The 25,905-nt window shown below is 45.8% G+C and overlaps 1 protein-coding gene, 2 long non-coding RNA genes and 1 pseudogene across 3 annotated transcripts; 3 read left to right on the top strand and 1 right to left on the bottom strand.

Moving 5' to 3' along the window:
* The first annotated feature begins 829 nt into the window (after positions 1-829).
* On the top strand, positions 830-3,137 carry LOC123141173 (uncharacterized). The gene is made up of 2 exons (XR_006470190.1): positions 830-1,118; positions 1,213-3,137. It is a non-coding gene; the product is annotated as an uncharacterized lncRNA (long non-coding RNA).
* Positions 3,138-6,776: 3,639 nt separating this feature from the next.
* LOC123142846 (UDP-glucose 6-dehydrogenase 2-like) lies at positions 6,777-7,239 on the top strand (annotated as a pseudogene).
* A 1,921-nt stretch (positions 7,240-9,160) lies between these two features.
* Positions 9,161-13,839, top strand: LOC123143723 (uncharacterized). Its single transcript, XR_006471001.1, has 4 exons — positions 9,161-9,578; positions 9,698-10,283; positions 11,110-12,911; positions 13,066-13,839. It is a non-coding gene; the product is annotated as an uncharacterized lncRNA (long non-coding RNA).
* A 9,250-nt stretch (positions 13,840-23,089) lies between these two features.
* Positions 23,090-24,019, bottom strand: LOC123143722 (E3 ubiquitin-protein ligase RNF144B-like). Its single transcript, XM_044562686.1, has 2 exons — positions 23,442-24,019; positions 23,090-23,358 (listed from the first exon to the last, which is right to left on the bottom strand). Exons 1-2 carry the CDS (start codon positions 23,993-23,995, stop codon positions 23,289-23,291), a joined length of 624 nt encoding a protein of 207 aa, XP_044418621.1. The 5' UTR covers positions 23,996-24,019; the 3' UTR covers positions 23,090-23,288.
* Positions 24,020-25,905: the final 1,886 nt, after the last annotated feature.

Genomic DNA, 25,905 nt, shown 5'->3' with positions numbered 1-25,905 from the left:
GCATTGTACTTCCGTTGTGATTATGATCACAAGTGATAATCTATAATCCACCATTTTCTTGCCTGAAAAGAGGATTAAAAGATAAACAACATATGTTTCTGAAGTTTACACCTGTTTGGAAGGCCCCATATGAATACATTATCGATGTTGTACTGTTATTGTCAAGCCTATATTATATACTGTCCATATTATAATTAGCTAGAAGAAACAGTCTATCATGCTTCCATTTGATTCTCGAGTGCAAGGTCATAGTATGAAATGATATAAGCATGTCAGATTCAAGGAAGTTGCTGGTCTGATGTCACATTATACTATTTGTCCTTCCCCAAGTACTAAAAAAAAGAAAATGATGCATTTTCCTCTAATTAATCATTTTATTTATGATTGTACTGCGAATATGTATGAGGTTATCATATACTATTTCATAGAATGATCACCATGGTTGCCGTTTTGTATCTTTGTTTACTATTGCATCGTTGTTGCTTGATTAACTCGAAAACAATCATGATATTTACCCATCTTTGTACTAGGAATGTATGATATAGCCACCTACACCGACAGAAAAATAACCCATGAAGCAGGTTCTGCCTTTTTTTGCCTGGTGCAACGCACGGGCATTTGTACTAGTCTCTCCCTAATAATAAAGCACGGATCGACTTTGTCGGGTTCACTGTCACGATACGCTTTCTTCTCATGTTATAATACGCTTTTACAATTTGTATGGACAAAATCGTAATAAAAACGATATAAACGAGGTGGTACTAATTTGGGGTAAGCACTAAAGATTTCGTCAAAATTCCTTATTAGAATGTTCTTTCGCTCACGGGCTTGGGCTATGTTCTTCCGTTAACGCTTGGGCCGTTACTTTTTATTAGGCCTTGGAAAAAAAGAAAATAGACGAGCAAGCAAACCTTCGACGCACAGGCGAGCAGTTGACTAAAAAAAAGAAACACACGAGCACGGCCTCTCCTCAATGTGCACGGTACAGCCGCCGCCGCCACGCGCGGCCGGTCTTCCACTCCGTCTTGCCGCCACCCTGCTTCCCCCTCCCATCCGCCGGCACAGCTGAGGTTGGGTACGCTGTCGTCCAGCGCCGGCGGCGAGCACGCTCCCCTGACGTAACCTTCTCAACCTCTGCATCTGCCCCTGTGTATGATTTGGATGGAATTGCAGTCTCCTTGTCCAACACAAATCGATTTGGATGGATTGCAGTCCGTGTCCTTGTCCAACGCAAATCAATGAAGCTGCCGACCCGGATTGTTGTTGGCTGCTAAAGAAGGGAGGGTCCTCGGCTCGAATAGCCATCAGGTCAATTTTGGACGAAGCATCCAACGTCGACACCGAGTTCAATGCAGGAAGAAGCGCCGAGTTCGCCGGAGGTAGAAGAAGCGCCGAGTTTGCCGGAGGTAGAAGAACAGCCGTCGATCCGTCCAATGTCGCCTGCGTCGGCTACAGCAGAGGTATGTATCCCCTTAACCCCTGTTTTGAGTTATTTTTCTGTCCCTGTTTCTCTGTGTACCTTCTAATATGGAGTTCAGAGGTGAAGATATTGTTGCGAAGTACGTCAGTTTAGATATCGTTGCCTTCTTGTGATTGTAGACACCCATGTTGTGTGGTTGGTCTGTTGAACAAAGCACTGGAACTGTCAGCAATTCATTCAGGTAGTGTTGTCCTCTGAGCAGAGAAAACAAAATTCAGTAATTGCTGGTGGGTTCTGATCCATCTGGACGGAACTGAACTTCTAAACATGCAGAGGCATGTTAGATATATATATTATATATTATATATACCATCGTAGTCCCTCGACGCCGGTCAATATCCTTGCCGGAGCCTCGCCTGCCGGCTCCTTGGAGCACGCTGCCCGCCGGTGGACACCCAATTGTGCGCGAACCCGCCGAGGACTGACCTCGCCACCTCTGTGCCTCCCCCAAGATCTCCGCCACCGCCTTGTGCTGCTGTGCGCAAGGATACCGCTGCCTCTCCCTGGTACATCCATCTCCACTTCCTCGGGGCGCTGCTCGCTGGCTCATGACCTGCTATAGAGTTGACGTTTGCGCACACAAGTTCCCCTGTCTTGACCTCCTCCTCCTTGCTCACGCTGCCGCCGTGGCGCGCCGCTTCGGCCTTCCATCCATGTCTGCCGCCACACGCCTTCTACGAGGTATGCTGCGTCGTTGGTAACCGTTGGAGAAGCCGCCCGCTCCATGTGTATTACGTCAAGGCAACGGCCCTGTTGCACAACGACGTCGGGGAGCACGGCCCAAAGCACAAGCTCGACGACCTTAGGGAGCAGAGGAGTGGGTACGCGGCGTCCAGAACGAGCACCCTGTCCATGGCGTCCTGTATGTCGGCCTTGGTCGCCGTTGTCAGTGGCGAAGAGCACGGGCTATGCGCAGAGGTAGCTCCATTTAAAGCCTCGTGGCGTTTCGCTGCTTCTCCGTTAGCGGCGAGTACTTGTTCATGCCGAGGGCTCAAGGACCCATCAGGACGCCTCGAGGGCAGATCCTGTGATTGCGGCCATGAGCCCATGACAGAGGATGAGTTTACCTCTTACCTGCCATGTGTGCAGACATGAAGGCATGCGCAGGATAGAGCAGCGGGTAGTGGCACCGCTCCTGGAGTCCCGGTTGCCGTGCAGTGCAGGAAGAAGAAGATGGAGTCAAGAAGAGCGGCAGCGTGCCGCAGCACTGTTCGGTGCACGGCGGATGTTCAGTTTCTTCTCTGTCCAAGATGCCATCGGGAATGCCCAGATATGGCCGAGGTGCCGCCGGAGGCCGCGCCCACCTTGCACAGATGCCCGGCGTCTCCACCGTTTTCGTCTGTCATGTTAGCGTCGCCTTTTTTTTCTTGGCTGAGATGTTGCTGACGCCGCCCAGTTTTGGTTCGGAAGTCGTCGCCGGCGTGTTGGACAGATGCAGCTACCGAGTTAAGGATGATGTTTCTTTCCTTGAAGCTATCATCATTGGTGTTCAGAAACCAATGAACCACCAAGCGTGAAAGAAATCCCACAGCAGCAGCGCTAACAAGATACCATTGATCCTACTACAGTATGTACTCCCTGTTTAGATCCGTTAAGGGCCAATGTCAATCAAGCATATATTGTAACAGTTAACTGCAGCAGTAAATAATCACCTTCAGTTGGTGTTCAGAAAGTCAGAATTTTCATTTGTTTTGCAAGATAAATTAATACATTTTTTTGCACTTTCAGTTTAAAATTAATTAAGACTTTCGCCTCATAATCATGCCAAAAATACGAGATGTGAAACTAATTCCAAAATGAGTACATGCATCGTTTGGCTAGATAGTGTGCCACCTCCTGAAAATTGTTTAACAAAAAAGTTATCGGTGGCCATGAACACCCAATGGCAATGCCCGTGATGGTCATGGATAAAATCATCTTTTCAACTGTCTCTTTACAGACAGCTATTGGTCAACTAAATAGCCGTGAAATTTTTGGGAGAGGGGAATTTTGAGTGGCATATATGGTTGAAATCTGAGTAATAATACTCTACAAACAATAACAAACGAAATGTTCATGATTTAAAAAATGATTGCAAATAGTATAAAATGTTCATGAATTCAAAAAATATTCTTCACTTTAGAAAATGTTCAAAAATTTGTAAATTGATCATGAATTTGAAAAATGTTCACGATTTCACATATGTGCATGAGTTCAAAAAAATGTTCATAATTTAAAAAAAATTAAGATTTTTGGAAAACATTGAGAGTGATAGTCTATCTCGGTGATGCAGCAAAATATGGTCATGCCATTGGAGATTATTATTATTTTTTCTCCCGTTGCAACGCACGAGTCCTTTTGCTAGTAATAATAAAGCACGGATCGACTTTGTCGGGTTCACCGTCACAATACGCTTTCTTCTCATGTTATAATACGCTTTTACAATTTGTATGGACAAAATCATAATATAAACAAGGTGGTACTAATAGCATGTTCGTCCGTCCGTCCGACCTGGTTCGTATATCGCACATATCAACCCAATCCGTTCCAAAAAAAACCCGATCTATCTCGACCAGCATACGGCATCGGCGGGCTCCTCTCCGTGGTCAGGAGGCGCTGATCACCGTCAAGTGCGTGCACCCGGTGCGCGTCCGTGCAGTCAAGTCCGGCCGCTACAACACCAGCATCGACGCGTACGGGGGCTCCGCCTCGGTGGACGTGACGAGGAAAGGTGCTTCCTGCTCCTGGTGGACGTGCCGAGGGCCGGCAACGCGGACGACGTGATGCAGCTCGTGAAGGTGACCTGCACCTATCGCGACACGGCGACCGGACTGGTGCTGGACGTGGCCGGCGAGGACGTGGCGGTGCACAGGCCGGTGGAGCTGGCCAAGGGCCAGCAGCCGTCCATGGACGTGGCGCAGGAGACATTCTGCGTGGAGGCGACGGAGGACATCGCGGCGGCGCGCGCGGCTGCGGAGCGCGGCGAGTACGCGGAGGCCGCGAGGATACTGGAGCGCAGGCGGGAGGCGCTGGTGCCGGCGCTGGCCGACGACGCGAGGTGCAGGGCGCTGGTGGAGGAGCTGCGGGAGCTGAGCACCCGCGTGGTGAGCCGGCGGGAGTACGAGAAGTCGGGGCGCGCGTGCATCCTGACCGGCTACAGCTCCCACGCGCAGCAGCGTGCCGCGTCGGCCTTCGTGGCCGGTGCCGAGGGGTACGGTTGTCCCCAGCCAGCCGGGGCGGCTCTTGGCGCGGCGCCGTCGATTCTTGGTTTTGGAGCGGCTGGGGCGTACGCGACGCCGGCGATGCAGAGGATGGTTGCTGAAAACACGTGAGTTCATATTGTTGGCTAACATCAACCCTAGATCAAAACCATTGGTGGATTTCTCGGTGCTCTGCTGTTTTTTTGCTGCTCGTACAATTTATAGGTCTGGTGTGGTGAGGTGAAAATCTCCGCCCCGTTGGGATCCTGCCCGGATGTGGTAATGGTGGGTGAGGTGTTTCAGGCCCTTCGAACTGCGGCGTCGGCATCCATGTGATCCCTGCCTTTGCCGGCGATCTCTATCCCCCGTATAGTACCTTGATCTCTTGTTTGGGGTGGTTTATGGCTGAAACGAGTGTGAATGTGATGAGTCTGCATCTTGGTCATGGTTTTTTTTTCCGGTCATGGTTGTTTGAGTAAATTACTGGCTTACTGGCATCCTTTATGATCATTAGCATGTACCAGCGGAGTTTAATTCCATGCTTAGCTTGCAGACGCATATAATAAGTTATTAAATAAATTTGTACTTATAAGTTGCACAATGATATCATAATTGTAGTTTCAGATGGCGGATTTAAGACAACTGACGTAGAGACACAATAAGCCTCAAGGTCAACTCATATGCTAACAGGTGCTACATCACAAAGATTTACTATGTCGTGTACTCATAATAAGTGTCGAAGAAGTGTATCATGTCTGAGCATAAATCATTGATAAGAATCTTCTATTATTTTCCTTAGTGATATGATCATAGATGGCACAACTTACGCCTTGGGGATAGTTGAGAAGTAGTTGTCCCAAGATATAGACCTTTTCAGCATACTTTTACCATTCATTTAGATGTCAATATTGTTTTAATACAAATAAGCATAGAGTACAAGAATATATTTTCATACAAATTTATTAACATATATCTGTCGCGATCATGGTGGGAAGAAATATAGGTGGCCACATGGGTGGGGGTTAAAATATAGGACATTGACCTGTGTATGGGTGGGGAGGGGGGAGGTGGTCTTAGCAATGCTTACTGAGGCTAGATGGTGTGTTAACTTTTTATCCCGTTGCAACGCACGGACATTTTTGCTAGTAATAATAAAGTACGGATTGACTTTGTCGGGTTCACCGTCGCGTCCTTTTTGCAGAAAAGTCCCTGTAGTTTTTAGGAATCAACCCACACTCAAATAAATAACGTTTGTGTGTTGTGTCTAGTTTTTTTTTGTTCCGTCTGTTCATCTTGGTCTTTCTCGGTATGTTAAACTCCCCTCTCAGGCCTTGTACAATGCGAGATGCTTAGAGGGGTGCTTAGAAAAATAAACCAAGATTTTCTGAAGCACCGGTGTCTATTTCTACAGGAGAGACGCTTAGTTAAGCGTCTACCCTGTACAAATAAGCACCGGTGCTTAAGGAAAGTCTGGTTTATTTTTCTAAGCACCTCCCCTGAGCACCTCCCATTGTACAAGGCCTCAACATGGACTCTTAGTTGTAGTCCAACTCTTCATCCCACGTCTCCTCTAATTTCTCTCATAAATATCGGTTTAATACACATCTCCAAGGCACGGATCGCCGGCTGCAATAGCGACCGGCTCCCCATCTACGAGACCGGCCTTGACGACGTCGCCAAGCAATGCCGCGGCCGCGGCCGCAACCTCTTCTTCAGCACCGACGTCGGCGAGGCGGACTTCGTCTCCGTCTCCGTCAACACCCCCCACCAAGAGCCGCGGCCTCGGCACCGGCAAGGCCGCGCGCCGATCCTGACCTACTAGGTGAGCGCACGCATGATCGTCGACATATCCCACTCCAACAAGATCATGGTCGAGAAGTTCACCGTGCCCGTCACCGTCAAGACCGCCAAAGCCATCGAGAAGATCCTCACCCACAACGGCCATGGCGTCCTGAACCAAATTCTGTCCAATCGGGAGGTTCCTCGCTGAGGGCACCGCCGTGAAGGTTCTCAAGGATGTCTACGTGAAGGTTCTCAAGGACGTCCATGGAGGCAGGCCGCAGGTCATCGGCATCAACGACTGCAAGAGCCGCTTCATCTACCGCGTCGTCTCCTCCATGTTCAACACCGTCGCCGTGAAGAAGGTGGCCATGCTAGGTTCGCCTTCAAGAAGGATACCGGTGACACCCGCGAGACACCGGTCATCGACATGTGCCTTAGGTCTGCTTGGCGACAAGGCCGTCGTTAGCATCTACGACCCGCAGGTGAGGCGTGACCTCGCCATGAACAAGTTTGACTGGGACCACGCGCACCCTCGCCACCTGCAGCCGGTGGGCCGTGGGAGAGCCCGCCGGGCAGCCCGTCACCGTCACGTCGGACGCGTACGAGGCCGTCCGCGATGCGCACGCCGTCTGCATCCTGACCGAGTGGGATGAGTTCAGGAGCCTCGACTGCTGGCGCATGTACAACGTGATGCAGAAGCCGGCTTTCGTCTTCGCCGTCGCAGGATTCATCATCTATGCAATTGGCAAGCCGCTTGACCAAGCCCAGTGGCTCAAGGTCATGCCAGCCGTCGCCTGAGGCGATGCACACTGATAGCCGCGCGTCGACGAGCGTTCTTCTTACTAATTAATAACAACAAAAAGCATCGATGAATTTTAAGAGAAGTCTTATGTTATAAAAACCGAAAATCTCATAGATAGGAGGACTTATCTGTAGAACTTTTCTGTTTCCCCCGTCAAGCAGACAAGACAGAAGCATCCAAAGGAGTTATTAGTACGGAGGAGAGGGCCTAAGCAAAAGCAGGGGGCAGATCAACGAGGTAGTACTTGCACTAATATGTTTCATGCGAGCTTAGTGCATTCTTATTCTATTAGTTAAATTTTAGATTTGTACAGCTATGTTTCATGAGGGAGGACATACTTTTACTTCCTATTCTCTGCTGGATTAGTTCCAAATTACAAGGATACAAGTGTTCAAAAGTTAACTAAGTGAAACACTGAACATGTTAGTTGATGACCTCCGACTAGCAGTTATGTTCTTCTCTCTTCGGGTTGTGTGACATGGATTACTGAATTTTAAAGAATATATATGTTTTAGCATTTTTTATGATGTTTTGTTCAAGCAAAGAAGAAACGTAACTAGGCTAGAATTTTTGGAAGACAATATCCGTATAATATGTCTTGCTGTAAATTAATTACTGTATTTATGGCTTTTCATTGTGAGAGTTAGATGACCTGAAACTGTTAAATGAGATGCGTTTAATTTCACCCCACAAAAAAAAGATGCGTTTAATTTCAGTTATCAATCTCTAAAGTTGGATCCCTTGACCAGTCTGCGATTTTGTATATGTTGTGCCACATATCTTATTAAAGATTTACCGTCTTCAGTTCATTAAATCAGTTTTTCTTCTCTCCCACGAATGCTTCATGTCATAAGTAGTTTGCGAGTCATTTTAGTATTCTTGCAGATCTCTGCAATAATGTAGCTGCAACTGGTCGAACATATACTCCTACTAATTTGTTAGCTGCTATCAAGTAAGGCATTCCTTGAGTTAATCGTTGACGGTCAATATTAAGCATTCAACATTCTAATTATCATTTCGGCAGCTCTATGCACTTCCTAAATTAGTGGTCGGCGATCAATATTAAGCAATCTACATTCTAATTGAGCCATATAATGTACTCCCTCTGTCCCATAATATAAGAGCGTTTTTTACACTAGTGTAGTGCCAAAAACGCTCCTATATTATGGGACGGAGGGAGTACTATATTTCTTTATCCTGATGCCACCAAGTAATCTGCTATGCAGCTTCTCTATCATGGTTTCTTTGAAAATGACTAGCCATAAAAAATAATACAATGTTCATGTTTTCATTTTTCATATAGGACGTCAATCTCTTTGGAGATCACATGACTTATTTGAAGCACAGTTTCATGTCCCTTCAACGCATTCTTGCATCTAAATTATTGGGTTGGCATAAAGTGCGTACATACTAAAAGAATAAGTTACTTTCTTTTAATGTCGGATTTTCTCGAGCTTTATTAATTCTGACTATGATAAATATAAATTCACTCAGTACAAAAATAATAGTCATGAAAATTCTAGCTCATGCAGTTGCGTGGATTGATGACTAGCTCAACTGCTCTATTGCCACCGCTTGTAACCATGCCATTGGCCTCCCCCGGCTCCTCCTTATCAATTGTGATCTCCGATTTCCAGGTAAAGTCCTCCCATGGTGGCCTCCCATAAAAGCACTTAACCCTATCACGTAGCCGGTTATGCATCCCATCGATTTCTCCAGTTGCAACGCACGGGCAATTTTCCTAGTAATAATAATAATATAATAATATATAATAACAATAATAATAATATATATATATAATATAAGAATAATAAAACACGGATTGAGTCTGGTGGGTTCATCGTCGCGCACTTTTTGCAAAAAAATACCCCGTAGTTTCTGATATTAAACCCGCACTCCTTTTTTAAAGTGGCTAATCTGAAAAACGTTTCGTTAGAACAACCAAACCTCTGCCTCCTCCCCTGCTCTCCCATCGCCCGCAGAAGCCCACCCAAGCCCTCGCTCGCTCGCCGAGATCCATGGCGTCCGCAGCGGCTGGGAGAGGACGCGCACGGGAGGAGGAGTTCGGCGAGCTCTTGTGGACCTGCTGTCCATCGTGCGGGCCAGCAACCGCTGTCGCCGCCAGCAGCAGAAGCAGCAGGAGGCGCGGGCAGATTTCCCCTTGTGGGGCCGGCGCCGGCCGAGGAAGGCCCTGGCGGCGCCGCCGAACGAGAAGCCCGCGGCCGATGAAGACAGTAGCGAGGGCGTCGCCAGCCCGGACACCCCGCTCGCCTTCCCCTAGGACGACGAGGCGGCGGCGACGGAGCACGAGGCAAAGGCTAGCGCACAAGACAAGGTGAGCCGCCGGGCCGCGAGATCTGCGCCCGCCCGCCTCCCTCAGCCAATTTGGCCCGCTTCGATTTTGATTTCTTGCTGCTCCTTGACGTGTTCGTCCTTCCCTCTGCCTGCGCTCAGTGGCCGAGGTGGAGCTATAGGCCACCGAGGTTTCCTATGTCGTGGGATGAGGAGGAGGATGGGGAATGGGAAGCACCGAAGATTGACAACCCCAACTCCCCAATTGTGAAGAGGCACCTGGTTGTGGTGAATGGAAGAGGCCATTGAAGCAGAACCCTTCCTACAAAGGCAAGTGGCATGCGCCCCTGATTGACAACCCCAGCTACAAGGGAATCTGGAAGCCCCAAGATATCCCCAACCCTGAGTACTTTGAGCTTGACAAGCCTGACTTTGATCCAATTGCTGCTATTGGAATTGAGATCTGGACAATGCATGATGGCATCCTTTATGGCAATATTCTTTTTGCCGATGATTAGAAGGTAGCCACCTCTATCCTGGAGAATACATGGAAGCCCAAGTTTGATGTTGAGAAGGAAAAAAGCAGATGGCTCAGTGGATCATCTAGCCTCCCACTTGGCAAGGTGCAGCAGCCCTCTTCTTGTTTTCTCTTTCCCAAGAGCACATCATGGATTATCAGCAGGATTGAGCCGATGATCTAGATTGAGCAGGTCAAAGGAACTTGCCAGCAATACTCCTCTTTGATCTGGTATGTCGTTCATCTCGGGTGTTTTCTTTTCTACCCTGGAAAATAACATGGAACATCAAAAACTGCATTTTGAAAAGGTTCCTGCAAACTTGATTTTATTGATCCTGCATTTATGAAAATTTATGAATAGGACAATCGTTCGTGTTTTCTTCCAGATGTTCTAATGTATAAAACCATGCCATTATAACCAAATGAAGAAAAGGATTCGGTTATTCTAAAAATATGTCCAGCAATATATAGGTTATTGGGAAGGCTCTTTGCAAGCGTAAAGTGAATATCTAATAGTCGACTTCTTAATATAGGTTGGCAAGTACACTTGTTTATATTTCTGAAAATATATTACCATTGTAGATTCCGATGAAAAATATATTCTCTGTCAGCCATGGATTCAGGTATGTTAATATGGGCAAAGGAAAGCCAAGATATTTATCTCAGGGAAATATTATGAAATCAGTGAAGCTGTATAGTGTGTACTGGACTGATTGTGACACTGCTCATATTGTTACCACATCAACTTGATTCATCTCCTTGATCTAACAATCAGAACATAAGTCAACAGAATATACCACATCAACCCTGTTCCATGAAGCAAAATTAGTTCATTAAGGATCTCTAAATTTAAGAGGGGACAGTCTCGCGTGATTTAGTAGATTTGTTTGTTCGTAGCTGATTGTCTTGTGCATTCACACCAGTGAAAAGATGGATGAAGAAGGGGAAATTAGTAGCAGCATCACCATTGATTGCCCCCCTCGTAGAATTATATGTTGGTGTGAGCTCAGTTTGATTTGGCCTGGTTTTGATGTCTCTGCTGTGTGTGTGCGTGCAGGTGCTAAAGGCGTCCGATCCAACTCAGGTGGAGGCCAAGGAGGTTCGGCTCTCGGATATTGCACAATAACGCTGGATGATACCGACGTGCGGACTGTAAGTTTCATATATTCAGATTCGGGCCTTTCTTCCTGTTATTTTGCCGTCAAAGCTGAAAAAGAGTGATGCTAATTCGCTAAAGGTCGATGTGGTCATGATGCATATCATGGTTCTCTGACCTTGTATCAATTTACTCTGCATTTACATGATATATTGCTAGGAAAGAGACACTGGGCTCCATATTATCATTATCATATATGCTAGACTAGAGGTGGTGGTCACTGGTGAGGTGAAGTGGCAATTTATGCAGTAACATCCCAACTGTAAACTGACTATGATGTACTACCTCTGTTTCAACAGATTTCAGCAATAGTGCTTCTAACAGTTGGAGGGTTTACCTTTTATTTTTGTGTGACTGCAGAAAATAGATGAAATCACTGAACTGAACATTGCAGAGGATTTTGATAACCGACCTTCAAAAAAAGCTTTTATTTCTTAAAGATCAACCAAAAAACAAATTACACATCTATATGTATTCTCAGTTTTATCAATCTCAGTATCCAAACCACAAAAGTGCACAAGTTTGTTACAAAATAGGAATAAGAAACGTACTTAACAATACACGTTTTTGTTACAAAAATAGCAATCAGAATCCTAATTTGGTATGTACAAGAGCCCGAGACAAAGACACGGCTTCCCCTTGCTTTATTTAGCAAGATTTTGAATTCTAATTAGCTACACACGCCGTGCTGCTACAAATACAAGCACACGGCTTCCGCTGGCTTGGCTAGCTTTGTACGTCGGCTTTGCGCTACAAGTCGCCTTTCTACGCTGTCTTACAATATCACCGTACAGACCGTGCTCCACCTGAGGTACGTCCGATCTCATGCCAAGCAAAATATGGTTCTGTCATTTTGAAAAAGGCATGAACTTTCCTTTGTGTCTGCAACCATAGGTTCCATCATCATTACCTTGCCTGTATATGGACAGCTTGCACTCTTTAGGACTGATAGATGTGAAATTATTAGATCTTTGCATCAAATACAGGAACAACACAATGTAAGATATGCAAGTTTATCGAGAGGAATGCAAAGAAAAAAAAACACATGTATGGTTTATTTGGCATCACCAACTTTTGTGTTTTCAGTGCACATCTTAGCCTATGTAAACTGCAAGTTGAATAAAGTGTGCTCACTTTTTCTACAATACTTTCTTTAATAAATGTAGAACATAAAAGCCTGATCTTAATAAGCGAGAGCTCAAGTTATTCTTTCAAGATAGATTCAGATCAAACCTTTTCAAAGTAAAGATCCCTCAGCCAGAGACTTAAGCTTTAGCAGAAAAACTTGATTGACTGGAATCAACGAAATTTCGATGCCACCAACTGCAACAAGTGGCAGCATGAAGTAGCTATGAGCAATATTTATAGGGTACTACTAGCAACCGCCAAGCAATCTGTCACAGAAACATGTCAGGCAGCTAGGCATGCGAGTGACATGTGTGTCGGTAACATTGGATGTTTGTTTGTAAATGTAAATCACGAAAAATGGTTCTTGGTATCTAGAGAAGAAATACACACACACACACACGAGAGAGTAATTCACATAGTGGATATAAAATACCTATTAATGTTGTACGTGAGTTGACTCGACATGCTGCAGGATCTTATGATTTGTTCTCTGAAGGTGGCCTCGGAGTATAACGTTGCATATTCCTGAAGCAATTGTGATGCTCCGTTTTGTTAGGATTAAGATGCTTGAACATGTAAGCAGTACACTATCGAGCAATAGAGATCTTTCTCATGCTGACTACATGGGCCATACACATTGTTTAGTAACTAATCAAAAAGTGTCAAAGGCTAGCTACCAAAGCAAATCTGAATCTGCTAACTATACTACTACTGCCACAACTAACCAAGGTTGGAGCATAAGAAAGGAGGGGTTGCCAAGTTGAACGTGAAGGACAAGCTTCCAGACGGCGGCTGCTCGTCCACCAACCGCGCGCCTTGGTTGGAGCCTGCGGGAGGAGGGGTGGGAAGGAACAGGGAGGAAGCAGGAGCCGCCCAAGGTCCCGTTCATACGGCGGCGCAGGCAGAAGACATGACGGTGCGGCCACCGGAAGCACTATTTTTCCTACCCTTGTCCTCCGAGAACGACGGGGACAAGGGAGGCGGCGGCGGCGGCGCTGTCCAGCAGTGGGGAAGGAGAACGGGGAATGGGAAGAAAGATTGAGTTCGTGCGTGTTGTGTGTGCGTGCGTGCGTGTGAATAAAAGTATTTCAATTGGCCAAGCCCAAAAAACAGTGCAAAATAAATTACAAATTAAATATAATATTCCAAAAAATGTTTGTCACCATAAAAATGATTCCATTCTAAAAAACAGTATCAATTTCTTTTAAAAACACATTCCCAAATTATTAAATATTCATGTTTTTCTGTACAACAATAAATAAAATTGATTGAAAGACTATTCCATGCACAACTACTGTTTCATCGGAGAGGTGAAATAGGTCATGCCGAACATTTTTAGGGTACGTCCAAATTTCATGGTCCAAAAAGAAATACTTAGTGTAACCTTATTTTTGACGTTTGTAAAAATTGAATTAAAAAGTGGTGCATAATGTTATATTTTATATTTGCCCGGTGCAATGCACGGGCATTTGTACTAGTGATATACATAATTTTAGAGTGATGCTCCACTATTTATTTCATATTTTTAGTAACTTTTAAAGCGTTAAAAGTTTATTACGGGTAAAGCATTAAAAGCGTAGGGCATCTTCAACGGCAACCCGCAAATTTTCTCCTGCTTCTGTCCGTGGACAACAGGTGCCAGTCCACGGACACGGATGCGTGAGCAGGCCATCCAACGCTGCCCGCATACATTTCAATAACTTTTTGAACCAATCAGACGAAATTCGTGCAAACACGACGGATTTCATACAATCTAGATGAAAACGTTTACATTTCGGACATTTTAACTAAGAAGGCAAAACTATGCGCACGTACTGTCGCGTGGAGCTCCACTCCCGCAACATGGATACACTACACTAGTCAGCGGCCTTCCATGACGGATCCCTTTGTCTTCCCCGTGTCCGGCAGCCCGCTCATTGGACTGTTGGGAGCCCCGAAGGTATATTCTTTCCTCGTATCTTTTCTATGTCCGGCTGCGCCCCTATCGGAGTGGCAAAGAGGGTGCTTCAGCCAGAGGGGATGGTTGCCTACTCCGCTTCTGTGAAGCCGAGGTGAGGGTCGATGATGGTCTGCGCTGAACCGGGCAAGTCATCGGCTGTGCACACCGGCGATGCGCTGGCGGTGGCCTTCCTGGGATCCAACACCCCAGCGATGGTGGCTTCCCGTGTTCTACTGCTCCTCAATGATGGCGGTGGTGGCGGCATGGATGCGCTGGCCACCGACTCGTCGCTCTCCGCGTCTTTCTCCATCGACCAACGCGGTTCCGACAACGTTGACGGCGGATGGCACGACGTCTGGCCTCATCCATGTCAGCCATGATGCCCGTCCCGCCGTGCTCCCCCGCGTGCCTGCCTGGAGCTACTCCCCACTCCTCCACGAGTTGGCTTGGAGCGGCGATTTGCTAAACCACACGCCGGCTTGGAGTGGCAGCTTGCTCCGTTGGGCTAGGGAGGGAGGTGGAGCAGCGAGTTGCCTGGCTCATATCCAACGGGCTTGGCGGGTCACCCAACCGGCTTTTATGCCGGAGAACCGCTCTTCCTGCTTGACGGATGCCATCAAAAGGATGGAGATAATGGTGAAAGATGGAGATGGGGGCACCGGAGTGGTGCGATTCTTGCCCGGCGTCTGACCTCCTTTAAATAGCCGGTTGACGGGAGGAGCTTGCCCGGAGTTGTGGTTAATGTCGACCCGCTTGTGAATGGACATATGGTTGAAGTAGGTTTCTCGGCACACACGCGGGTTTAATGGAGACGTTTGAATGCGACGAGAAGGCATATTCAGCAGGGCGTGCAGCGGGCGGTGCCCTCGGCCGACGCGTCGGTACAATGGCGGAGGCAGTGAGAGGCCGCATCCGCTCGGAGCCGGCTTCAATGTGGAGCGCCCGTTCTACGACGGCATAAATGCGGGCAGCTGGCGCCGGGCGGGAACGCGCACGGGCGAGGGAGGATGTTTGAGGTGGGTCAGGATGGTCAGAAGCGGGCGTGGCTGTTGTCTAGACTCCTGCAAAGCCCTCACATTTGTCACCGGTTTGCAGGAAAAAGTGCGTCCGCATCGCCTTGCTAACCGATACAGGACCGCATAACAAAAGTTCGGTAGTAAGCTACTGATAGATATTAACATTTTTCTCCATAAAGTTCGTCAAACTTAAAAAAGGTTTGACCCACGTTTAATCCGGATAAACTCATGCTATCATGAAAGCTGGCCCGTCCGATGACCGTTTGAATTATTCTCCAGCCGTTGATTTTTTTATTTAGATCGGGTGCCAAGCAAGGGTTCGACGCCACTCTCGGACCTCGGATCACGGGCACCAGATCATCCCACGACCTCATCCACCGCCGCCTCTCCCGGTCAGCCGTGTCCCCTCTGCATTTATCCGTCACCTCACGAGCTCATACACGGCGCCTCTCCCCGTCCCCCGCGTCGCCGCAGTCCCCGCCTCTTCTTTCATTCTCTCGGTGTCCAGCACCTCCGGTACGTTTACTTGATAGGTTCGAGGACGGGGAGGAGAAGGAGGGAGCGGCGGTAATCGGCGCCATGGTAGATGAGGCAGGCAACAGAGGAGGACGATGAGTATATGAATCTCAAGAAAGGTAATGTTCAGCAACTTGGCCAGACATGCACGATGCGCATGGTCTGCATGCTGCAGGTCCAGTCGTTCCTCCTCTACCTCCTTATTTCCTTCTGATATCGACTGCAGGCATTAGGCAAGGCACTCTTAAGTGTATGGTGAATTGTTTGTTTGCCAAGAAAGTGGTTTCAGATATATGCACTGCAAAACACGAACGTTGTTGGAAGAAAAGGAACACGTACGGGTATTTTGTTTCTCTAATGGACCTAAAAGTATGTGCTTTACCGTGAATTTTGTTTTGTCTTCGGTAATGGTGTCCTAAAGATCCTATTTTCCTTGAAAATTACAGTTGTTTTTTTAGCAAACTATTTCCTTGTTGAACCTACTGTTTTTTAAGGTTTGTGTAATTAGACGCGGATTTGTGAAACATGGTTCCACGTGCACCCCTTATAAATAGTAAATCCAAAAAAACTAGGAAAAGAGAAAAAATTGGACCTTTTTCTGTAATATACATGGTCGATTGTATACTCGCGTATGAAGTTTCACAAAGAAATGACATCCATGGTATTTTGGGCAAAAATGACAGATGAAAGTTATATTCAAAAGCACTGTTTGACGGGAATAGTATGGTCGGATTATATTTTCTTCACTAAGAAATACCCCGGGTGTCACTCCTGCACCGAACTTCACACATGAGTATGGTCGGGTCGACCAAGTTTGATACCTCAAAATTTCAGATTTTTTAAAAAATTCTAGTAATTTTTTATTTACTGTTTACTTGGGTGCCCGTGGAACCATGTTCACCTTGGTATTTTCGTTCTTTATTTTGCTAATTTATTATAGGCAAGGTCTGCAAGAGCTGTCACTTATGTATATATGCTACACGGTAAATTGTTTGTTCTGCCTTTTCTACGAATGCAAACTCCGAGTAGCCGAGCCATGCGTTTTTCCCCACTTTGGTATAAAAAGTAAGCCCGTGTTAATTTGCACTAAACAGGATATAAAGGAACCTTGACTCGGTTTCTAGAGGTATTTTCTGTGCTAAAATGACAATAGGCTCTTCTATCACCTATTTTCATAAACCAATATAATGCATGCCACATTTCTTCTCGCTAATGTCCATTTTAGATTCCTTCTGTAGTACCTGACATGTTGTCAAACTCATATACGATGCGGCAACGATGGAACGAGATGATATATGCAATAAAAGGTTTTCCCTGCTTTATATATAAAGTAGACGACCGATACATCCAGTTTGCTGGGGCCATAGCACAACAAAGCCCAAAAGGAAAGACAAGGAGAAAAAAGAAGAGAAATAAATGTCGACACCGGCAGATCAGCGGAGAAAGGAAGCCCGGCAACCGTTGCACCCTTCGAAGAAGTACCACCACGCTCCCAGCACCCCGAAGCGCTGTGCACCAAGCAACACCGTCAAGAAGGGATGAGACGGCGTCGCCGTTGTTGCCCGAACAAGTTCTAGGGTTTCTCCCGGTACACGGGGGTTGGTGGGGAAGGGATACACCCGACGCTCCTCAGGAAGGACCAATGGCGGCTGCAGGCGTCACCGTGTCGGTGCCGGACAAGCCAACAGGGATTTCTCCCTATCCACGACCACCACCACCACCACCCCAGGCATTTCGACATGCATCACCCCAACATCTGCCCACCAGCGTGTGCCACCACGATTACTGGGCAACCCTCGCCGCCTCACTAGAGCTGCCAACACGAGACCTGGAGATGGAAAGGGAACAACGGCCACGGGAGCGACCACAATGCGATCGGAGGGAGGGGACAGCCTCGACCGCCTCAGCGGGGCCGACCGGACGCAGCGACAAGGACTTGTCGGGCACCGATTGCCCGGCCGAGCCCACTTGGACCCGGACAGTCCTGGGAAGGGAGGGGGGAGGAGGAGAAGGGCAACCGAAGGGGGAAGGGGCTGGCGGCGACGGCGGCTCCGCGCGGGGAAGCCGACGGCGGCGGGGGGGGGGGGGGGGGGGGGGACCCTAGGAGCGGGGAGCCAACGAGATGATATATTAGTAGACTTAGCTCTGCACAGAAGGTGATCTATGTGTGTGAGATGAGAATATGCACATTATGCGCTATCAATCTATGCCTGAGCATAAGAAGATTCTTAAATGATTGTGTGGAAAATACTACAACCTGAACATTTATCTACTAGGAATTGGAAATTCTCCATTGTACTAGCTGAAATATTTTGGTGTACGGTTTCAAATTGAAAATGCTTAGAAGTCATTGTAGTGGTGATTTGATTCGGATCTGACAAAAGTTGGAGGTTAGCAATGGACACTATGTACTTCTATAATAGTGTCTTCCATTTTCTTTTTTCAAGTTTTGCACATCCCTCAAAATATAAATATGGGTTGCGGTTACCAAACCTTACATACATCTTCAAAACTTCTTATTCATTTTTACAGACTCAACGTATGTACTATTATTAGCTAAGATGCACCTAATGCCATTTTATACGGATATCACGGTTTCAAAGAATTGGTGCCATAGTAGTGTGGTATTTTCAATTAACCACTTTCATATTTATTTAGTTCACGACCATCTCTCATCTTTTGGTGCTAGCAAATGCAATTCGGACAAAGAGCCTCTATCAAATTACACTAGTCTATCTTTGTAGAGTTTCAACACAGTAAGCTATACATTCATGTAGAGACTCGGGTACTGAGGTACATATGACAGATTGTATGTTTACTACAGTTTAAACCATTGTTTTGGCAGGTGGAAGTCAACATTTGTTAGACATTGCGTTTAATTGTGCACAAGAATGAAGTTCAATAGCTTTTACAGATTTAACAAATCAACAGGTGTTATATCCATGCAGGACGTACATGCCAATGCATTGGAAGTCTTATGTTTGTGGAAGGAGAAAGCAAGGAGGTATGGTGGAATTCTTCAATTAAAATTGTTTTTTTTTCTAGCATGTTGCAAAATCAGTTGGATGTTTATCTGCATTCGAAAACACATATGATTTCTTAGCGTTGTCTCACAAATATTGTCGATCCATGGTTTCTATGGATCATGGAGTTTTAGTATACTTAGGCTTTGATACTACTTTCTAATTTATAATATGTATAGTGAGCGTGGAGGCCATCTCATATATCCCAATTCAATTTCATGGATTTCATGTAACCGTGATACCAAATAATATTGGTAAATAATATACCAATAGGTGATGTACTTTTGCATTTTTATAGGCAACTGAAGATAACGCTTAAAAGAGCAGCCCATGTGGATGCACAGCTTGAATAGTAAATTTAATGGAGATTTTTTAATCCAATTTGTAGCTTCCTCTTTGTAGCCATCTTCTTTGCTAGAGCTGCAGCTAGTATCCTCTCTGGAGTAGTTGTGCTGGTTTGTGAATAAATACCCTCTGTTAGCAATAAAGCAAGGCAGTTGTACATATATGTTATGGCATTTATATATAAGAAAATTGTTTTTTTTTACATTGCTAAACATAGAACTATTCGTTGATTGCCTTCTAGTGCATGGCATAACTGTCCCATAGTACCTGTTCTCTAGTTGGCCTTTGTGGGGTGTTCGATTCACCTTGCATACCTTATGTATTGTTCCTTTTAGGCTTCCTCTTTCTTGAATTAAACAATAAACTTTTGTCATGAGGTGATAATTCAAGCTTTGAATGAAAGAACGCCAATTGTCTTTTTTGGCTTCAATTAAGTGGACACTTGTAACTAGCTTGCCTATGATACTTTTAACCAAATTTCTTGCAAATCACTAGGCATCTAATCATTTTCTTCCCCTTGGCATTTGTGGGGCCAGTGCTATCATCATTGACACCTTGTGACCTCCTTAACACATCCTTTGAATCCTCCATTTTTTGTCGTTCTTTATTTCTGTTTTGAAATGGTGGCACCACATCAAATGACAGCTCCACTCGTGGCCACCGTGATTTCTCTGTCATTGGCTCAATCTCTGTCCCATATAACATCCTTGAATCTGCCCACATAGTACACATATGCATAAATTGTTCAAGATCTACTCCCTTTTATGATGACACAAAGGCAAGACATGTTGACATCGCTTGTATGTGTGCTGCCCTTCAAGGAAAAACTACACGTCTTCTGATTGAGCTTCCCAATATGCCTTTCAATAAGTTTTGCTATTGTATCAAATCTCTACACTCCAGTTAACAGATTTCACAACTTTCAAGTGCCCCAAACCTCTAGTATTTTCCCTCTTCCCCCATAAGTAGGATCGGTCCAAATGGCAGTCTTCCTCCAAGCCTTCTCATTGTCCTCTAGAGACCCATGATCATCCCTCTAATCTTGTCGGCTAGTTCAGCAATAAGTCCATAATATCTCTGAACCAGTTGTTGAAAACCCCTCCTATGTTACTAGAGATGAGCTCACACTTAATGTCTGGATTGAAGACACACCTCGCCCACTTGAGAGTATGCACTAACTTAACAAAAGCCATACCCCATTTTATTATCAAATAATTGCTTCCATATGTTCTGTGAACACCTCTCCCATATAAGCCCTTGCCACAAGATACACCCTTCCAAACACATGGAACCATTTCACAAAATTCTCCATAATATGGGAAAACATTCCCTTTATTCAGCATTGGGAAATACTTCACTGCATTCTCTAAGCCTTTGCAAGTAGAGTTGGATTTTTTGTAGCTGAGGCTAATTGATGGCCACAATTGGATGTATCCACTTGCCTATGGTTCATAGCTTCTGATACTGAAGACAATCGAACTTGGTTTATGAATCAACTTAAAAATGTTGCAATGAAGAATATATTTTATAATGTTGAACAAGGGGAATGTTTTTCACCTTATGAATAATTTTGCAAAGAGGTCCAGCGGTTTCAGAAGGACGTTTTCCACCGCAATGGCTTATATGAAAGACGTGTTCACGTAACTTATGGGCACAAGTATTGGAGAATCAAATGAGGTATGACTTTGATTAAGTCGATATCACTCTCAAATCGATAAGGTATGTCTTCATTCCGGGCATCAAGTGTGACTACATCACTAATAATATAGCGAGAGTATTCTACAACTTGAGCAGAGACTTTGAGGACTTACATGTTGCTGAACTAGCTCACAATCTTAGAGAGATTATCAAGGGTTTGTGGAGGAAGAGGAGAAGGATTTGAGAAAGACTACCATCTAGACGGATACTACCAAGTATTATGGTTCAGTTGAGGGAAATACTAGAGGTTTACGCACTTGAAAGTTGTGAACTCTATTGATTGGAGTGTAGAGGTTTCAGACAATATAAAGAATTTTAAAATGCATATTGCAAAGCTAATCAGAAGACTTGTAATTGTCTTGAATGAAAGCACGGTGGTAAACAACGTCAATATGCCTTGGAAATTGTGACATCACAAAAATGCCTTGAACAGTTTTGTGCATTAGTACTACTCTGTGGATAATTTCAAGGCTCTTATGGGAGAGAAAAATCATAGTGGTCGCGGGTGGAGCTTCCATTTGTTGTGGCGACAATACTTAAGAGAAGAAATAAAAGAAGATAAAGAAAAATTGAGGATTAAAGGATTGCCTTGAAGGTGGCCACATGAAGAAAGGTTACAAGAATGGTAGCACTACTCCCACAAATGCAAGGTGAAGAAAATGATTAGAGGCCTAGTGACTTGCAAGAAATGTGGCACAAAGGGTCATAGGCAAGCTAGTTACAAGTGCTGACTTAGAACCAAGAGAAGGCAATTGTCATTTTTTTCATTCAAAGCTTAAATTATCACCTCATGCCAAAAAATAAACCTTGTTTTCTTTAATTTCAAGAATAGGAAACCTATAAAGAGCAATACAAAAGCTATGATAGGTGAATCTAGCAGCCCACAAAAGCTAGGTAGAGAACAAATACTACACGACAATCCAGGCATATTCGCTAGAAGGTAAACAACAAATAGTTACATGTTCGACAATGTAAAAAAATGAGAAACAAACTACTTATATAAATTTGATAGCATGTATATGTGCATCCTCCTTGCTTTCTTTCTCGGAGAAGTATTTCATCACAAACCAGAACTAGTCTAGAGAGGATACGCACTGCAGCTTTAGCAAAGAAGACGACTCCAAAGAGGAGGCTACAATTTACACTTATGTGAGATGTGAACTCACATGTAGTTTTATCTCGTGTGTTCTGAACTCATTGCAATATTATGATGAATCATGCATCAAGTGTCAACATGTCTCTACCTTGCCATTGTACTAAATTTTTTGAGGTATACATGCTTGAAGTGTTTCAGTTAATCACAAACCTCACATGAGCTATGCCAAGATTTGACATTATTCTATAATTTATTTGCTATCTCTTGCCACTCACTTGAAGTCTCCAATCATATTACTGTAAGTTTGCAAGGCTTAAGCAAGCAAAAGAAGAAGCTCCTCAAGCATGTGGTGGCAAAATTTATTATCTATTTATTTGGGTAGTGTGATCATAAATGACCTTTGCTACTTGTAGGCGTAATTTCATTTGCTCTGTATTGAATAAGCTGCTGCAAGTTCAACAAAACAGATTCCATCAAGCAACAAAAGGATAACCAAGTGATCCCCAAATCCTCCTCGTCTGCTATGGTTCAAGCGAACGAGGTTCTTGCTCTTATCCACGGTTGTCTCGTGCATGATTCCACTGGGTCAATCTACCGGTGTCGGATACATGATTGGTGGTGAGCAAAGAGAGAGAGAGAGAGAGGGGGCGAGCATCACCGACCAGGCAAACGAGAGAAGGGAGAGAAAGGTAGTGACCATGACAGATCAATGTCTATGCTGCATATTGTGCTTCCTCCGGCGGCGAACCGGCGACAAAGCGGGAAGAGGCACCGACAGCCAACCACCAGAGTAAGAGGATGGACCATGTCTACCACTAAAATATTTGTGCCCCATATATCTCACTTGCTTTAATCTTTTATCAGAAAGTAGGTGCGCCGTTTCAAGAAACTAGATTATACCTCGCACATTGGTACATGAATTGGTTGCAATATTCAAGGAAATTTGTTGTATGAAACATGAATATCTGGATCAATAATATGGTTTGTTGCATTTAATTATTGTATAGGTTAGTAGGGCTGACATATTTAGTTATATCATCGGATAAGCTACAACATTATAACGCATTCGGCAAACAATCACTGTGACACATAGCAACGACTAACAAATCCGTAAACTGGCTAAAACATGGATCATTTCATGTGCTCGATCATGGCCAAATAAGACCACCTCTTACTAGCTTGGTGTTATCATCCTCAATCAAAATACAATCCTCAACCAAATCCGTAAACTGGCTACTAAATATTACGACAACAGCATGATCATCATCCTTCCATGCATCTGAGCATTCGATATAATCTGAGAAATATACATACATGGCCTAATTGGTGCAGCCAGAACAAGACGTAGCCCACTGCGAGCCACACCCGTAGCAGAACTGGTAGCCGCACCTGCCAATTAATTTTACCACCATCGATCAATCTTGATGCAACAACAATGATCTTAATAGAATTTCACAAGAAGATTTAGTTACCTGCATGTGATGTGCAAGCAGCCGTCGGTCTTCTCCACGAAGAACTGGCACCTGGAGCACCGCCTCCACCTCCTCCCCGCGGCCATCTCCAGCAGCATCGCGTCCTCCCTGGCCGTGTCCCGGTGCCTGTACGCGGCGCAGTCGGCGCCGGCGTGCCACGGCACGCGGCACTGCGCGCAGAACAGCCGCCTGCACACCTGGCACTCGGACTGCGTCACGGTGTCGTCGTCGCCGTCGGCCACCATCATCTCGGAGCAGTCCGGGAACGGGCAGTAGGTCCGCCGCGCGCCGGCGAACATGGACTCGCACAGCGCGGCGCACCACCGCTCGAACAGGTCGCGCGGGAGCGCGGCGCGGCAGAGCTCCGGGTCGAGCGTGCCGGCGCACGCCGCGTCCAGGCACCCCACGGCGCCGGCGCGGCCGGACTCGAGCTTCGCGCGGACGTGGCCCTCCAGGCACGCCCCGCAGAAGGCGTGCGCGCAGGCGCTGCCGCCTCGGTGGGTGTCCAATGGCTCCATGCAGATGCTGCATGGCCCCTGCGCCTGTCCCGCCATTGCCGCGAGCTGTTGAGGGGAGGTAGGACTAGGAAGTTTTGTAATGAATGGGATCTGCTGGTTTTGGGGGTTTAGAGTGGGGTTTTAAGGACCTTTGTGTTGTGTTGTTTCCCAAGAAGTCTCTCTCAATTAACGCTACGGACGTACGGGACGACGATGCCGATGCCTCCTCGGCCGAAGCGTCTCATGTTTCCAAGGCGAGGAAGAGGAACTGGATCATGAATTCAGATTCATGACGATTTTAAGACTGATTTGACTAGATTTTGACTGAGCCATGCAAATGGAAAGTGAAGGCTTCGGCAGAATTTTCCTCGGTACTAGTCGTTCGGCGGGGCGCCCTCGCAATTCCCGTGGTTCTGTTTCCCGCCGTTGGTGCTAACTAACTTGATCGCCCCCGATTTCCGCGCCTACAGTATGTTGGCCCATCCTTCCATTCCTGCAGAAGACGGGTAGATCAGATCGGGGTCGTCTTTGCGGGAGCGTACTTTGGATTGCACGACCAGAGCACCCTTTCAGCGGCGCGCGTGTCGGCGACACCGCGACGAAGAAGCAGGCCGATCAGATGGAGGCCAAGCGCAGGCGTTTCGAGGACATGGCGGAGAAGATGCAGACGGAGGCCGCGCGCAGGGAAGACGAGGCAGAGGACAGGGAGTATTTCACCGATCTCATCCAAGACATGGAGGAAAAACAGACAGTTACAAAGGAGATGCCGAACTTTATTATTGTCAAGTACCATGGTACATACAAGTAAAGTTCAGCATCCATATTTACTCCAAATATAAGACGTTTTCTGACACTGTCATAGTGCCAAAAAAACGTACTCCATCCGTCACAGTTTAGAAGGCACAGTTAAATTTACGTGCGTTTCCATAATAGACAAGGTTTAGGCGCATTGCATTTATTCCTAGTAGCTAATTAGTACTCCGATATACTATTTCTATATGCATGTGTAGTGTGAATGCTATTTTTTAGCCCATCTCACAACCAATAGATAACCACCTAGGCCCAGAGAATTTCCAAGCGCGCCTTCTAAACCGTGACGGAGGGAGTAATATACAGAGAGAGTATCATGCTTCTTCCTTTGTTCGTCATTGCTGAAATTAATCTCACTTGCATCTCTCCCTTGTTTCGACAAAAGATCTCGTGGGGAAACTATGGGGATGGGACAGGCTGCTACCCATCGGGGAGTCCGTGCCGTGGTCCGACTACAGCGCCTATCTTCAAGAGTATCACCGTCACAATGCTGATGCGGTTAGCAGCATGGCTGCCCTCGCTCAGACGGTAAGTAAGCATATCCTATATCAAAGTATCAAACCACAACAATTATGTACCGGTTGTTTTGTGTGCTCACTTGAATTTCGATGACTGCCTGATCGATGGCTTCAACCAGTGCCTCATCAACGAGGAGCGGCTTGTGTCTGAGCGGAAGATCCGGGTGAAACCTGAAACCTTGCAAATGAGGAAATTAACCCTTCTGAGTTGCCTGATCCACCAGCGTGCACGTTCAGTCATCCGCACAGCCGGCCGTGGCTTCTCTGAGGTTTCCAGCGCCGCTTTGTTGGTACGGACCTTAGTAACACATCACAACCATTTTCCTTGTACTTCACCATGAAATGTTATGTGATCCTTTCTCTGCATCCTAATTATCTAATCAGTTTACTGACATGGACAATTAGCTGAAATGGAAAAGGGGGGCAAACATCCTATTTGCAGTACAATTTTTCAAATTAATTGCATACATGGAGTGAGTTTTTTGGTTGGCTACGCGGTTTTCTTTTATTGAAGCAGACATGCTGGTCCCTTGATCTATCTGACATTTGGTTTTCTTTTAGTTGAAATATTTGGGTACATTATAGATGGCTTTGTTTATATAAGGATAATTTGGCACCCAAATTCGCCTTCACGAGTTG

Source organism: Triticum aestivum, chromosome 6D, assembly GCF_018294505.1.
Source record: "Triticum aestivum cultivar Chinese Spring chromosome 6D, IWGSC CS RefSeq v2.1, whole genome shotgun sequence".
Taxonomy (NCBI): domain Eukaryota; kingdom Viridiplantae; phylum Streptophyta; class Magnoliopsida; order Poales; family Poaceae; genus Triticum; species Triticum aestivum.
The sequence above is the reverse complement of the archived record's forward strand: the minus strand, read 5'-3'. Positions and strand labels throughout refer to the sequence as shown.

Coding starts and splice junctions, on each gene's coding strand:
- LOC123143722 (XM_044562686.1), bottom strand. CDS start 23,995: ATGGCGGGACAGGCGCAGGGGCCATGCAGCATCTGCATGGAGCCATTG. Junction 23,359..23,441: donor TGCTTGCACATCACATGCAG/GTAACTAAATCT, acceptor ATTAATTGGCAG/GTGCGGCTACCAGTTCTGCT.